At 44.1% G+C, this 15,640-nt stretch overlaps 1 protein-coding gene across 1 annotated transcript in view; it reads left to right on the top strand.

The window, feature by feature from the left end:
* Positions 1-1,038: 1,038 nt before the first annotated feature.
* The window catches only part of ARSJ (arylsulfatase family member J), a 205,360-nt gene continuing 190,758 nt past the window's right edge, over positions 1,039-15,640 (top strand). The window contains exon 1 of the mRNA XM_069743768.1: positions 1,039-1,806. Within this exon, the coding sequence (XP_069599869.1) occupies positions 1,475-1,806 (332 nt within the window). The 5' untranslated portion in view covers positions 1,039-1,474. The remainder of the gene's footprint in view (positions 1,807-15,640) is intronic.

The raw sequence follows: 15,640 nt of genomic DNA on the forward strand, positions 1-15,640 counted from the left end.
AGAAGACACAGTGGCAACTTGTGGGGGTTGGGGCGTCTCTACGGTCCCTATAAACAAGCCTCAGACCATCAGTCATACGGGTTTTGTCCTATCCGTACCATCTGGGGGACAGAGAGGAGTAACAACAGTGAGGACCTTATGGTAGCTTATGCAAGTAGGGACCTACTACGTTACTGTGCACTAGGGGAAGGCTATTGAATTCCTCCTGGATAAGGGGACTCTGGATATTGCCTTCGGACTGTCCGGACTCTGCCTACCCCGTGGTCCTTACCATGGACTGTGGATGCTGAAGCCTTCAGTAAAAGGTAAAGAGACTGCACCCCTGTGTCCTCGTTATTCACTGCGCCTTGCACTATCCACCACCTACACTCTGGGAAGCCCTGGGGACATACTTCACCTGTGGGAAGGTATACCATCTAGGTGCCATAACATCGCCCCAGCGGACCCCTAAGCAGCGTCGGTCATTCTGACCAAATACCACAGGTGGCGTCACGAACACTATATCATAAACTACTGTACACCTTTTATTGTACGCTCCCCTCAAAGGGCCACGGACCGGGTCCAGCCACCGTGACATCCCCATCGACTGCAGAAAGGGGCCCGCTACCGAGTATCCCCGTTGCCCTTACCCTGGGGGCGATCCAACAGGTTCTCTTTAAGTGGTGTCTTATGGTTGATCCCAACACATCGAAGTACTGCCCTCCAAAAAAAAATTTAATATTATTACATTGCTAAAATGGATTGTTTAGCTACTTAGACATTTAAACTTTTTCAATGAATCCTGTGATGAAGCCTCCACAGATGCCTTTTGTTCTCAGCAGATAGATAGACTGCACAGTAGTTCTATACAGAGAGGCTTAAGTCTCTCCTCTTTAGGCAGCAGGAAGGGGAGCAAGTTCCCCTGACACCTCAGTCCTTCAGCACTTCTTAGGGAGGAGAGGACAGAGGGCTGACATCCATCCTAAGTTCCTGAAGCTTTCTGTACCCTCACCCTCTCACCAGGGACCTCTCCTTCCCCTCTGGCATCGTGCAGTAAATGAGTTCAGGCTGCATGGGGAGAGGACAGAGTGAACTTTATGCTTTCATTAGATGAAGGGGTCCTGATGGGGCTTAGCCTGGGGTGATCTCTCCACCACAGGTTACTGAACCAGGGAAGGCTGGAAGAAAGGGACATGCTGCATGTGTAACCGCTTTGGGGGCATTGCCAAAAACTCCCAGATGCTCTGAGTTCATGCTTCAGAGTCTTGCAGCTGGGAAGTGCAAGGGAAGCGAACTCCTTCTCTTCTGCTATGTGTGTGAGAAGAAAGCCGTCCATGTGGAGCTGCTGGGCTACAGAAGTGTCAGAAGTGCATGGAGCTGGCTAGGTGATTCCCCAGCACTGGGTGGGGGTGGGGGAGAAGCCCTCCAGATGGACAGCAGCACACTGACCACAGGGCAGCACATGGCTGGGGGAGTATGCTGGACTGACCGCTGAATGGGGCAGGGGGGCTGCATGACAATGTTGGGGGCACTGGCTGCTTTCTCTATGGTGAGCATCATGACCTATGGATATCTGTCCTGGGATAAAGGAAACCAAAGCCTGGAAGAAAGAGAGATCGTGCACCTAAATGTGGATGAGCAGATTGGACACCAACCTCATATCATATTCATTCTGGCTGATGATCAAGGGTACAGAGATATTGGGTACCATGGCTCTGAGATCAGGACCCCTACACTGGATAAACTTGCATCCGAAGGAGTAAAACTTGAGAACTATTATGTACAACCCATCTGCTCACCATCAAGGAGTCAGTTCATCACTGGGAGGTAAGTGCTGAAATGGTGACAACCCCTAGGGCCACTGCAGACTTTCCAGCCTTCCTCTTCTAGTAATATACTATGCGGATATTTGTATAGACGACTGTTGATATCAAGTTGATTCGGGACTACAAATCCCAGCATATCTATATAACAGGCCAGAGAGCCTGTTATTTGTCATTAAAAAGCACAAGCAGAGGCACAATGTGGTCACAATTCCTGCCTTCAAGCATTCTCCACAAGACTGGTTTTATGTACTTGTGCCATGCTTTTAGGCGTAAACAATACAGAACAATAGTTATTGTTACATTTGTTTTGTTACATTGTAACCATCCTGTGATACAAGAAAACTGATCAGTCATGTAATGACTGTTCTGTTACACATCTTTCTGTTTCTAGAAACAATACTATAAGGGTATGTTTCCACGTTCAGGAAAGACGGCGTGTTTGACACTGCGTAGAGCTGCAGCGTCAAACACGCGCGTCCAGATGTTACAGCATAGTGGAGGGGATTTCATGAAATCTTGTCTCCACTATGCATTAAAAGACGCATGTGGCATACCAGTGGAAACAGACATGCGTTGCGTCTTTAAGAACGCAGCATGTCCTTACATTGCTGAAACAACGCAAGGACAGCGCAGGTGACCTGCCAGTGACCTCAGGTGCAGATTTGGTCAGGATTTTACCTGCATAAAATCCTGAACAAATCCTGATGCAATCCTGAACGTCGACACATACCCTGAGTTGTACGGATGTACTTGCACAGGAACACATTGTAGAAAAGTGTCATTTATGCTTTCAAGAGTTTACCAGCAAAAGTAACACACGCTCTGGACAAATGCTCATGACATTCATGCTGCGTGAACCACAAGCAGCAGGAAGCACAGCCTGGCTGAGTACGTGTGACTAGGTATATTTTACTGTGACACCCTGCAGTGTTTCGGAGAAAATGTAGCTTGAAAAGTCCATTCCAGGTGATTGTCAAGTCTCCTGTCAGCCAACTAGAATGGCGCTGGCAAAAGCCAGTCTGGGACGTCATCGGTGTAGTCAAGTCTCACACTAAGTCCACGGTCAGCTTTTTAAAGGGACTCTGTCACCTGAATTTGGCGGGACTGGTTTTGGGTCATATGGGCGGAGTTTTCGGGTGTTTGATTCACCATTTACTTACCCGCTGGCTGCATGCCGGCTGCAATATTGGATTGAAGTTCATTCCTGTCCTCCATAGTACACGCCTACGCAAAACAATCTTGCCTTGTGCAGGCGTGTACTATGGAGGACAGAGAATGAACTTCAATCCAATATTGCAGCCAGCATGCAGCCAGCGGGTAAGGAAAGGGTGAATCAAACACCTGAAAACTCCGCCCATATGACCCAAAACCAGTCCCGCCAAATTCAGGTGACAGGTTCCCTTTAACAGCGTTTTCTCTGAAATGACACAACTTTTGGAAGAAAACCATATGTGACGGCAATAGCACAGCCAGGCTCTGATTATAATGACAGGTCGCTTTTGCGGCTCGTCCAGATGACTGTATTTTTGGTCTGAGTGCGATGCGACAAAATATCAGATGGCACTCAGACCAATGTTATTCTATGGGGCCATGTATATGCCCAGTTGTTATTCCTTGGGTATTATTATTATTATTATACATTTTTATAGCGCCATTTATTCCATGGCGCTTTACATGTGAATTCGAGGCAAATATAGACAAATACATTAAACATGAGCAAATAAGGAAGGCACACGGGTACATAAGGAGGGAGGACCCTGCCCGCGAGGGCTCACAGTCTGCAGGGGATGGGTGATGAAACACTAGGAGAGGGTAGGGCAGGTTGCGCGGCGGTTCAGTAACTTCAGGATCATTGCAGGCTGTAGGCTTGTCGGAAGAGGTGGGTCTTCAGGTTCTTTTTGAAGGTTTCTATGGTAGGCGAGAGTCTGATGTGTTGGGGTAGAGAGTTCCAGAGTATAGGGGAAGCACGGGAGAAGTCTTGGATGCGGTTGTGGGAAGAAGAGATGAGAGGGGAGTAGAGAAGGAGGTCTTGAGAGGATCGGAGGTTGCGTGTAGGTAGGTACCGGGAGACCATGTCACAGATGTATGGAGGAGACAGGTTGTGGATGGCTTTGTATGTCAGTGTGAGGGTTTTGAACTGGAGTCTCTGGGCGATAGGAAGCCAGTGAAGGGCTTGACATAGGGGAGAGGCTGGGGAATAGCGGGGAGACAGGTAGATTAGTCGGGCAGCAGAGTGTAGGATGGATTGGAGCGGTGCCAGAGTGCTAGAGGGGAGTCCAGAGAGTAGGAGGTTGCAGTAGTCGAGGCGGGAGATGATAAGGGCATGCACTAGCGTTTTTGCGGTGTTGCGGTCAAGGAAAGCACGGATCCGGGAAGTATTTTTGAGTTTGAGACGGCAGGAGAGGGCAGGGTAGAGTCTGTCCAAAGAAAAACAATCGCAGCATGCACGATTTGCATCCAATAGTTGGATTGCACTTGGCCATGCAAGTCAATGAGTCCATGGAAACCATCGGACTGCACTCAGATAACATTGATTTTCATGGACTGACAGAATGAAGAAGGTAGACAATTCATTTTTCCATCTTCTCCAGAGCCAAGAAAATCAGATCACACTGGATTGGAGCATAATTGGACCGATTTTCTTGAATGAGAGAAAATACGGTTGTACCACCTTAGCCTTCGGCAAATTTCCTTCATGAGTATTTGATGAGTTTTTGATATTGTAGATTTTCTCCACCATTTCTGCACCTACTGTATTAGGTAAATTAGGTTAGTTGCAATTTTTCTTTACTTTTTTTGATTATATTTTATACATGAGGCTTTTTGTGTATTTTTCCTTTGGTTTTTGTCTCATTTTGGTATGTTGTGTTTTAAAAAAAGCTGCTTTGTTTTGAATACTTCCTGTTAATTAGCTTAACTGGATTATGTGCATTTTCAGAGCATTTTCTGTGCAGAAATACACTAAACATGTTTATGCATTTTTTACCTGCAGATGTTCTTCATTCCAATTAAGTCTATTAGGAAAATTGAAATTAAAACGCATATTTATTGGTAAAAAAAAAATTGTCATGTTGCGCATTTCAAAACCGCACCACAGATCGGTTTTATGCTGTGTGAAAAAAACAGACAGCACAGTGGGCATGAGAGAATGAGATTTCAGTATATGCCCTCCACTTTTACCGGCTATAAATTGCAGTTTTGCTCAGCATCAAAAACACCAAATTCTCATTGTGGGAGCTTAGCCTTAATGTCGAAAATTGGGAGATACAGTATGAGAATTTTATTGTACATTTTGGAGAGTGCTCATTAAGACCTTAAAGGAGCTTTCCCTTTTGAGACATTTATGGCATATTGGTAGGCTATGTCTTTAAAAAGATTGTCCTTAGAGCGCTTTGTCCACTAACTTTATCGTTGATTACCTATTGGTCAGGGTCCGACACTCAGTACCCCCCCTTGCCGCTCAGCTGTTTTCAGTTTCGGCGACCACCAGCTAAAAATTCTCAATTGCGGACCTCCTCTGACTTCTGGGTACTGCACATCAGCCTCCTATTGAATTGAATTGGAGGTCGATGAGCAGTATCTGGCCTTGGCCACTAATAGAAGACCGAAGCTCTACAATTAAGCAATGGGGTGCCAGGTGTCAAACCCCGACTAATCAGACATTGATGACGTATCCTAAGGATACGTCATCAGTGATAAAGTAGTGGACAACCTACCTTGACCTGCTTGAGTTTGGAGGAAGTTGATTTGGCAGTGTGCCGTCAGGATACACAGGTCTCACAATCATATCTATAGCTGTGAAAATTGCCAGAAATGTCCCAGACTGGACAATATCTTTAAAGAGGACCTATTACTTGCCATTAATATGTCATTTTTTACCTAGTGTAAATGTGGTGGTTCTCCTAAACCTAGTGTTGTTTTTCTTTTTTCCATGTGCCTCTCATTTACTGAGACATAAGCCACCTTTTTTTGTATGTAAACCTAGTCTTTTTAAAAAAGTGGGCATAGTTTTCATCTGTCTTCTTGAGGACTTCACCCAGTTGGGTAAACAGAATTAGGCTGAGGTCAAACTTGCAAGTGCAATGCAAGAAACTCGGACCAGTCTCTCGCATCAACACCCGGCACTGCCGCCAGCACTCGGGACCGGAGTTTGCGGCTGCATGTATTTCTACGCAGCTGAACCAAGAAACTTGCGCAAGTTTATCGCATTGCACTCACATGTGTGACCCTGGCCTCAGAATTAGCATCTGCCTCTTGGGGTCATTGTCTTCTTCTGGATCGACATGTTAGCGTATAGGTTGAAACTTGAACTTGATAAACATATGTCTGCTTTCAACCTTAATGGGACACTGTCACCTGAATTTGGAGGGAACAATCTTCAGCCATGGAGGTGGGGTTTTGGGGTTTTTGATTCACCCTTTCCTTACCCGCCGGCTGCATGCTGGCTGCAATATTGGATTGAAGTTCATTCTCTGTCCTCCGTAGTACATGCCTGCACAAGGCAAGATTGCCTTGCGCAGGCGTGTACTATGGAGGACAGAGAATGAACTTCAATCCAATATTGCAGCCAGCATGCAGCCAGCGGGTAAGGAAAGGGTGAATCAAAAACCCCAAAACCCCGCCTCCATGGCTGAAGATTGTTCCCTCCAAATTAAGGTGACAGTGTACCTTTAAAAACTATGAAACTATCAAATATAAAAAAGTGGTGACCATAATTCAGGAATGGACGGGCACTTGAACAAAAAAGAAAAAACACCAGATTCAGGAGAACAGCGACATTTGCACCAGATAAAAAGTAGATGTTTATGTCAATTGTCAGGCGCTTTTCAAAAATATAATAATGTGTGCAAAACTGTAAAGCGCTGCGGAATATGTTAGCATTATATAAAAATAAAGATTATTATAAAGAATATTCTTATTCAAAGGAGTTGTCCCGTACCAAATGATAAGTCCGCAGTCTTATGTGGGACTTCAGACTTATGAATTCCCCCAAAACGCACACTGTGCACTGCAGGGATTCACTGGTTTCTGAGCCGGGAACGAAGGGTACTTATGTATTATACATACTCCCGTCAGAGCCCATCTTGTGAGGGTGGCCTCGTACAATACAAGTGTATTAGAGTGAGGCCACACCCACTAGTCAGGTTCTGGCCGGGAGTATGTATAAGGCCAGTCTCACACGTCCAGATATTTCCGGTACCGGAAGAAACTGTCCCAGAGCTATCCGTGTCCGTGTGTGCACATAGGTCATCCGTGTGCTATCCGTGTTGTCCGCGTGCTGTCCGTGTGCTGTCCGTGTATTGAAACAATTTGTTTAAATTTTAACCCTATGACTTTAAAAAAAGCACACGGACAGAACACGAATGGCATCCGTGTGCGGTACGTGTTTACATGCACCCATTGACTTTAGTGGGTCCGTGTGATACGTGCTCTCCCACGAACACTGACATGTCTCCGTATTCTGCACATGGACACACGGTCTGTGAAAACATCCTGACATCTGCAGAGACACATTCATTTTAATGTGTCTACGTGTGTCAGTGTCTCCGGTATGTGAGGAAACTGTCACCTCACGTACCGGAGCCACTAACGTGTGAAACTGGCCGAACACATACATACCCTCTGGTCCCGGTTCAGAAAACGGCTAACCCCTGAAGCGCACAGTACTCAAACTGAGGAAATTCATATGTCTGCAGTCACTCTGGAAAGGACAACCCTTAACATGTGACTAGCACTTTTATTGACTTTTTAAGTGTAGTTTTCTACTCAGCATAGAGTTTTTTTCCCAGTGGTTTTTAAGTGCTTTAGAAAAGTCTATAGGAAATACAACAGAAAAAAATCCATTCTTATGATTAGTTTCAATTAAACTTCCCCTCCTTAATCATCATCAACTAAAAGGTGCATTTTATGTAGTGCATTTCATTTTTCATCATAGTCTGTTTGAAACCAGCCTTAGGCCGGTTTCACACGTCAGTGGCTCCGGTACGTGAGGTGACAGTTTCCTCACGTACCGGAGACACTGACTCACGTAGACACATTGAAATCAATGTGTCTCTGCACATGTCAGTGTATTTTCACGGACCGAGTTTCCGTGTGCAAAACACGGAGACATGTCAGTGTTCGTGGGAGCGCACGGATTACATGGACCCATTAAAGTCAATGGGTCCGTGTAAAACACGTACCGCACACGGACGCTGTCCGTGTGCAGTCCTTGTGCCGTGCAGGAGACAGCGCTACTTTAAGCGCTGTCCCCCCCACGTGGTGCTGAAGCCGCCATTCATATCTTCTCTCCAGCAGCGTTCGCTGGAAAGAAGATATGAAAAATCCTTTTTTTGTTTTTTTTTGTGTTTAAAATAAAGATCCCTGTCCCCACCCCCCTCCCAACCCCTGTGTGCCCGCCTGCTGGTAATAAAATACTCACCCGGCTCCCTCGCAGCGTCCTCTCAGCGCCAGCTTCTCCTGTATGAGCGGTCACGTGGTGCCGCCAATTACAGTCATGAATATGCGGCTCCACCTCCCATAGTGGTGGAGCCACATATTCATGACTGTAATGGGCGGCACCACGTGACCGCTCATACAGGAGAAGGTGCGGCGAGGACAGGACGCTGCGAGGGAGCCGGGTGAGTATTTTATTACCAGCGGGCGGGCGCACAGGGGGTGGGAGGGGGGTGGGGACATGGATCTTTATTTAAAACAAGAAAAAAAGAAAAAAAAAGGATTTTTTATATCTTCTTTCCAGCGAACGCTGCTGGAGAGAAGATATGAATGGCGGCTTCAGCACCAGATGCAGGGGACAGCGCTTATCTCTAGCGCTGTCTCCTGCACGCTCCGTGTGGTACCCAGTCGGCACACGGGCGGCACACGTGTGCCGCACGTGTGCCACACGGATGGCCAACGTGAGCTCACGGACACACGGACACGGATAACTCCGGTACCGATTTTTTCGGTACCGGAATTATCTGGACGTGTGAGACTGGCCTAAGGGTGGAAATTATATCTCATCTACCACATTTTGCTGCATTAGATTTCTTTTTCTAAGGCCTCACTCACACAACCATATGAGCCAAATTTTTGAAATCTGACCAGTGTCACTTTATGTGGTAATAACTCTGGAACACATCAACAAATCCCAGTTATTTTGAGATTGTTTTTTTTCGTGACACATTATACTTTATGTTAATGGTAAATTTAGGTCAATATGTTTTGTGTTTATTTATAAAAAATATCAAACATTTGAGAAAAATGTTAAAAAATTAGCAATTTTCAAAATTTGAATGATTATCCCTTTAATCCAGATGATCATACCACAGCAAACCATCAATAAATAACATTTCCCACATGTCTGCTTTACATCCGCACCATTTGTAAAATGTTATTTTATTTTGTTAGCATTTTAGGAGGTTTAAAAATGTAGCAGCAATTTTTCATTTTTTCAAGGAAATTTACTAAATTTATTTTTTTTGTGAACTTATCCATGTTTGAAGTGACTTTAGGGGTCTCATATTTTGGGAAACCCCCAAACGTGATACCATTTTAAAAACAGCACCCCCTGACATATCGAAAACTGCTGTCAGGCACCCTTTAGGTGCTTTACAGGAATTAATGCAAAGTGGTATGACAGAAATTAAAGTGTGTATTTTTACCACCTAAATGCCTCTAACTTCTGAACAGGTTACAACAGCTGTCAGACTCTCAGGCCGCTATTTGGTCATAAATTGCCAATCGCAAACATCAGGACCACCACAAAATCATGATCTGAGGGCACCAATTGGAATATAGAGGAAGCCCCCACACTCTGTTAACCATATATAATGATGTAGTCACTATTTACAGCAGCATCTAAGGGGTTAAACAGATGCGGATGGTGCAAACACTGATTGTGGCTGATGCAGAAAGTTGTCAGCTATAGTGTACAGCCGACAGCTGCGGGATTGTCACCTGTATGGGGATGCTATTCTCTTATATCTCAGGTCAGTTAAAAGACGTATTGGCTGTCATTAAGGGGTTAATCGGATGAGTGCTATCCAAATTTTTATCAGATAGCACTCAAACCAATGGTATGTAATGGTGCAGTGCTGATCACCATTTTTTTTCTCATACCAATTTGGCATGAGAAAAACGTTGCAGCATGCTGTGATTTGACACATAAATTGCTCACTCAGATGACATTGCGTGGACTCGCACAATGGAGAAGATGGAGACATTTTCATCTTCATCTTCTCCTCACAGTATGCTCTGATTCTCGCATCCAAGAGAATCGGATCACACTATGCTGACACTCTGATCAAGCGTTAATCAGAATTTAATTAGCATAATTGGTCCGATTATCTTAGATGAGAGAATCTGTGGTCATGTGAGCCCATTGTAATGTTTATATTTTTCCTTACCTGTATAGGGCAATTTGGAGCACTAAATGATGTACACGTTCTTAGCATATTAGAACACACTGCCCAAAAAATAAACTAGCCGAATGCTTAATAAAGGGGGAACACATGCTTGGACCAAAGGAAAACCTTTTTTTAATGACTCCCCGATTGTCTCTCTTGACAGTCTTTCCTTAATACACCTGTAAAAAGTAAAACAACAAAAAAAACTACAAGGAAACCAAAAATGACCTATTTTATTCTTTGTATACCTGGAAACAGCATCCCTCTATCTTACACAATGCAAATGCAACAGCAGATTTGCAGCAGTTTTCCATGAGTTTAAAATACGATGTAAACCTATGGAAAACAAAATCCGCAGTGCACATGCTGCGGAAAAAAACACGTGGAAACGCAGCGTTGTTTATTCCGCAGCATGTCAATTCTTTGTGCGGATTTCGCAGCGGGTTACACCTGCTCCTCAATAGGAATCCACAGGTGTAAAACCGCAGGTGGAATCCGTGGAAAAATCGCTGTAAATCCGCGGTAATTCTACAGTAAATCCATAGTGTGGATTTCCTGCGGATTTACCAAAATCAGTGCGGAAAAATCCGCACACCATTCCGCAACGTGTGCACATACCCTTAGTGGTAGATAAACAATATGTGGGGCTATGACCGTTCTGATATCCACAGGAAGAAAAAGATCCAGTTTGGTCAACTCTCGTATCCGTGCCCAATGGTAGAAACTGAGATTACTGTATTCATTACAGAGGCTAAAGGTTTCTCCAATGCTAAAATTATCCCCACTGAAAAAAGTGCTGACATATGCAATTATGGGGATCAAAAGACGAGACTGCAGAGTTAATTACGTTCTTGTAGTTTTGAGGCTCCTTTAAATTGGTTGTATCAGATCACCATGGTACATGAGAAAAGCTGATGGGATCCCTGTTACTTTTTTCTCAGGATCAGCAGGGTTTCCAGGAGTCGGACCCTCACAAATCAGCAGTATTGGATGAGCTTGTATCTTTAACTACAAAACAAAACTACAGTTTAGAGTCATATAACCTTTGGACATCACCACTGTATTATCCCTCTTAGGCTACTTTCACACATCAGGTTTTCACTGTCAGGCTCAATCCAGCTAAATAAAAAAAAAAACGTTTTTTTCCCCCATAGACTTGTATTAGTGCTGGATTGCGCCGGATGACATTGCGTTTCGTCCGGTTTTCAATGGATCTGGCAAATCTGCCATTTCCGGTTTGTGGAAAAAACGTCCATAGCAACGTTTTTTGTCTCCGGCGAAAAAGCCGGAAGCGCCGGATCCGGCACTTCCGGCTGCTTGCTAGAATGGAAGCCTATGGGAGCCGGAAGGTGCCTGATCCGGAAAATGACGGATTCCGGCACCGGATTCTAGTTTTTTAAACTGAGCATGCTCCAAATTTTTTTTTATCCAATTATCTGGATATGCTAGTTGGATCCGTCGAAAAAACGGATCAGTTGCATCAGTTTTTCACAATCTGTGCCGGTTCCGTTTTTTCCAATATTCGCTGGATTGTGCCTAAGGCCGGCATCACACTGGCGTATTGCATCCGATGCGAGAACATCGGATGCGATATGCTAATGACACTGGCTCCTGCTCGCAGCAGAGCAGGAGCCGAGTGTCATACGTCTGTGCTCCGATTCTCTCGCACAGGGAGGATCGGAGCACAGCTGTGGAGGAGGCGGAGAAATGAATTTCTCCATCTCCTCCATTGCTTGGGGTCCGCTTGTAATGCACATCACTCGGATGATATCCGAGTGGTGTGCGCTGTCTCTCTTGCACCCATAGGCTTACATGGGTGCGAGTGAGCCGAGATTTTTCCTCGGTCCGAGACAATCGCAGCATGCTGAGATTGTCTCGGACCGAGGAAAACAGCCGACAAAGTCGGCTGCTGGGAGCTGCCCCATAGCATAAAATTGGTCCGAGTGAAATGCGTTTTTTTTTTTTTTATCGCATTGCACTCGGCCGTTTAAAACGCCAGTGTGACGCCGGCCTGATGCAAAAATCCTGATGTGTGAAAATAGCCTTAATTGAAAGCAATTTGCCATGGTTTATTTCTTCTCCTTGAACTTCAGAGCAGAACTTTGTCAGCAGATCAGTTTTTCTTTTCCTCCCAGAGAATAAAGTTTGCAGAACAGGGCTAGACACTGATTCACCACTAGATCCCTGCACTTCTGAAAAGGAAACGCTTGCTTCTCTGTACTGTACATGATGAGCTCATTAGCTTTTAGGTAACCGAGCGCAATAAATTACATCTTGTGTCTAGCAATCTGCAGAAATGTCTAGGAGCTAAGGAAGGTTTGACATGAAGTACACACAAGTCACAATCTTTAATAACTTTTCCACTGCAACTCACAAATGCAGTCTATGCTTTTATTTTAGCGCTAATAAACTAGTACACACACATTATTCATTATTGTTAACAACATAGAAGACTTCCAGTTCAGTTTTCTTTTAACAAATGCAGAGGCTATAAAAAAAGCAGTCTTGCCAGCTGATATTTGATCCAGATGGCAATAGCAGGCACTCTTTAAAGAGCATTAATAAGTCTGGAGGACTGCAGCACAAAATACATTGCTGTACAGAGAAGAAGGTTTTATAGGAAAGATCAAAATTCCTCCCCCTCATTATGATGCCATTTTTGTCAGTCTTGACTAAAAGACCTAATCTTCTTCAATCCAATGTTTGCAAGCAATATAAGTATATCAGCGAGGGAATTCTACACGATTTATCGCGATAGCCAGTAGCAAAACTCATGGAACCAACAAAGGATCCCATACCGTTTATTTGATATTTGTCAGTGATATGTATGCCCTTGGTTAGACAGACAGAACGATGGATAGTTAGATAGCCATACTGTATCATATAGATATTAGATATTACTTAAATTGGGCTTCGGATTAGTAGACCATCATGACATGCATTGTACCACATGACTGACCCTACTAATCAGAAGGGGTGCCTAGGATGCTGGCAGGTCGTAGGAGGATTCTGGAAAAGGAGAATAACAATCCATTTGGGAGTTTTGAACCAGAGACTGTAGCAAAACGTAGTAAATGTCACGAACCCATATTAATTGGTCTATACTTTAGAGATTTTTTTTACAAGCCTGCATTAAGACCAAAGTCAGCTCTGACGTACAGTGGGGCAAAAAAGTATTTAGTCAGTCAGCAATAGTGCAAGTTCCACCACTTAAAAAGATGAGAGGCGTCTGTAATTTACATCATAGGTAGACCTCAACTATGGGAGATAAACTGAGAAAAAAAATTCCAGAAAATCACATTGTCTGTTTTTTTAACATTTTATTTGCATATTATGGTGGAAAATAAGTATTTGGTCAGAAACAAAATTGCATCTCAATACTTTGTAATATATCCTTTGTTGGCAATGACAGAGGTCAAACGTTTTCTGTAAGTCTTCACAAGGTTGCCACACACTGTTGTTGGTATGTTGGCCCATTCCTCCATGCAGATCTCCTCTAGAGCAGTGATGTTTTTGGCTTTTCGCTTGGCAACACGGACTTTCAACTCCCTCCAAAGGTTTTCTATAGGGTTGAGATCTGGAGACTGGCTAGGCCACTCCAGGACCTTGAAATGCTTCTTACGAAGCCACTCCTTCGTTGCCCTGGCGGTGTGCTTTGGATCATTGTCATGTTGAAAGACCCAGCCACGTTTCATCTTCAATGCCCTTGCTGATGGAAGGAGGTTTGCACTCAAAATCTCACGATACATGGCCCCATTCATTCTTTCATGTACCCGGATCAGTCGTCCTGGCCCCTTTGCAGAGAAACAGCCCCAAAGCATGATGTTTCCACCACCATGCTTTACAGTAGGTATGGTGTTTGATGGATGCAACTCAGTATTCTTTTTCCTCCAAACACGACAAGTTGTGTTTCTACCAAACAGTTCCAGTTTGGTTTCATCAGACCATGGGACATTCTCCCAAAACTCCTCTGGATCATCCAAATGCTCTCTAGCAAACTTCAGACGGGCCCGGACATGTACTGGCTTAAGCAGTGGGACACGTCTGGCACTGTAGGATCTGAGTCCATGGTGGCGTAGTGTGTTACTTATGGTAGGCCTTGTTACATTGGTCCCAGCTCTCTGCAGTTCATTCACTAGGTCCCCCCGCGTGGTTCTGGGATTTTTGCTCACCGTTCTTGTGATCATTCTGACCCCACGGGGTGGGATTTTGCGTGGAGCCCCAGATCGAGAGAGATTATCAGTGGTCTTGTATGTCTTCCATTTTCTAATTATTGCTCCCACTGTTGATTTCTTCACTCCAAGCTGGTTGGCTATTGCAGATTCAGTCTTCCCAGCCTGGTGCAGGGCTACAATTTTGTTTCAGGTGTCCTTTGACAGCTCTTTGGTCTTCACCATAGTGGAGTTTGGAGTCAGACTGTTTGAGGGTGTGCACAGGTGTCTTTTTATACTGATAACAAGTTTAAACAGGTGCCATTACTACAGGTAATGAGTTGAGGAAAGAGGAGACTCTTAAAGAAGAAGTTACAAGTCTGTGAGAGCCAGAAATCTTGATTGTTTGTTTCTGACCAAATACTTATTTTCCACCATAATATGCAAATAAAATGATAAAAAAACAGACAATGTGATTTTCTGGATTTTTTTTTCTCAGTTTGTCTCCCATAGTTGAGGTCTACCTATGATGTAAATTACAGACGCCTCTCATCTTTTTAAGTGGTGGAACTTGCACTATTGCTGACTGACTAAATACTTTTTTGCCCCACTGTATATATGAACTCCGGTCAACAATGCAAACTAAATGATGGTACTATTGTTAGTCCAGAATCTGAGAAGACCAAGTTCAGATCACCCTATGATAACAGCCAACAGCTATTTTAGGAAAAGCAGATCTGGGAAACAGACTTAGGCCAGCGATTGGTGAGAAATATACCTGTCCCCTTGATCATTACTCTCTGTCAGAGAGATCTTGTAGACATGGCAAAGCAAAGTGGGGCACAAGTTGTGAGCATCTTTCTTCACTTTTCTATGAGAAAAGGAAGGGATCGTGTCACTGATTTGATATTCTGACGTAAGAAAATCTCTGTTAAATAAGCTTTCATAATATCTCCTCAATAGGTGATAAACCTGCCCAGAATATTTTTGGAAATATTTAAAAATAAAAAAGTGACAAACCAGCACCTCCGGTTTTGTCTGCCATCGTTTTGTCATATAAGTAAAATAGCAGCCTGTGATGAGGTTTCTATTAGGGCTTGTTCTGACGAGTGTATTATATGGACGTCTACTGAGTAAAAATCCGACAGTGAGCTGACCGACGTAATTCACCTGGCCTGTTCAGATTACTGTTTTTACTCCCGACCATGCATGAACTATTCCCTTCTGTATCTTGGATGAAACTTGCTTATACACACAAAAAAATCAGCTCCTGAATGGAACATCCATATTACATTGG

Source organism: Ranitomeya imitator, chromosome 1 (genome assembly GCF_032444005.1).
Source record: "Ranitomeya imitator isolate aRanImi1 chromosome 1, aRanImi1.pri, whole genome shotgun sequence".
Lineage (NCBI taxonomy): Eukaryota > Metazoa > Chordata > Amphibia > Anura > Dendrobatidae > Ranitomeya > Ranitomeya imitator.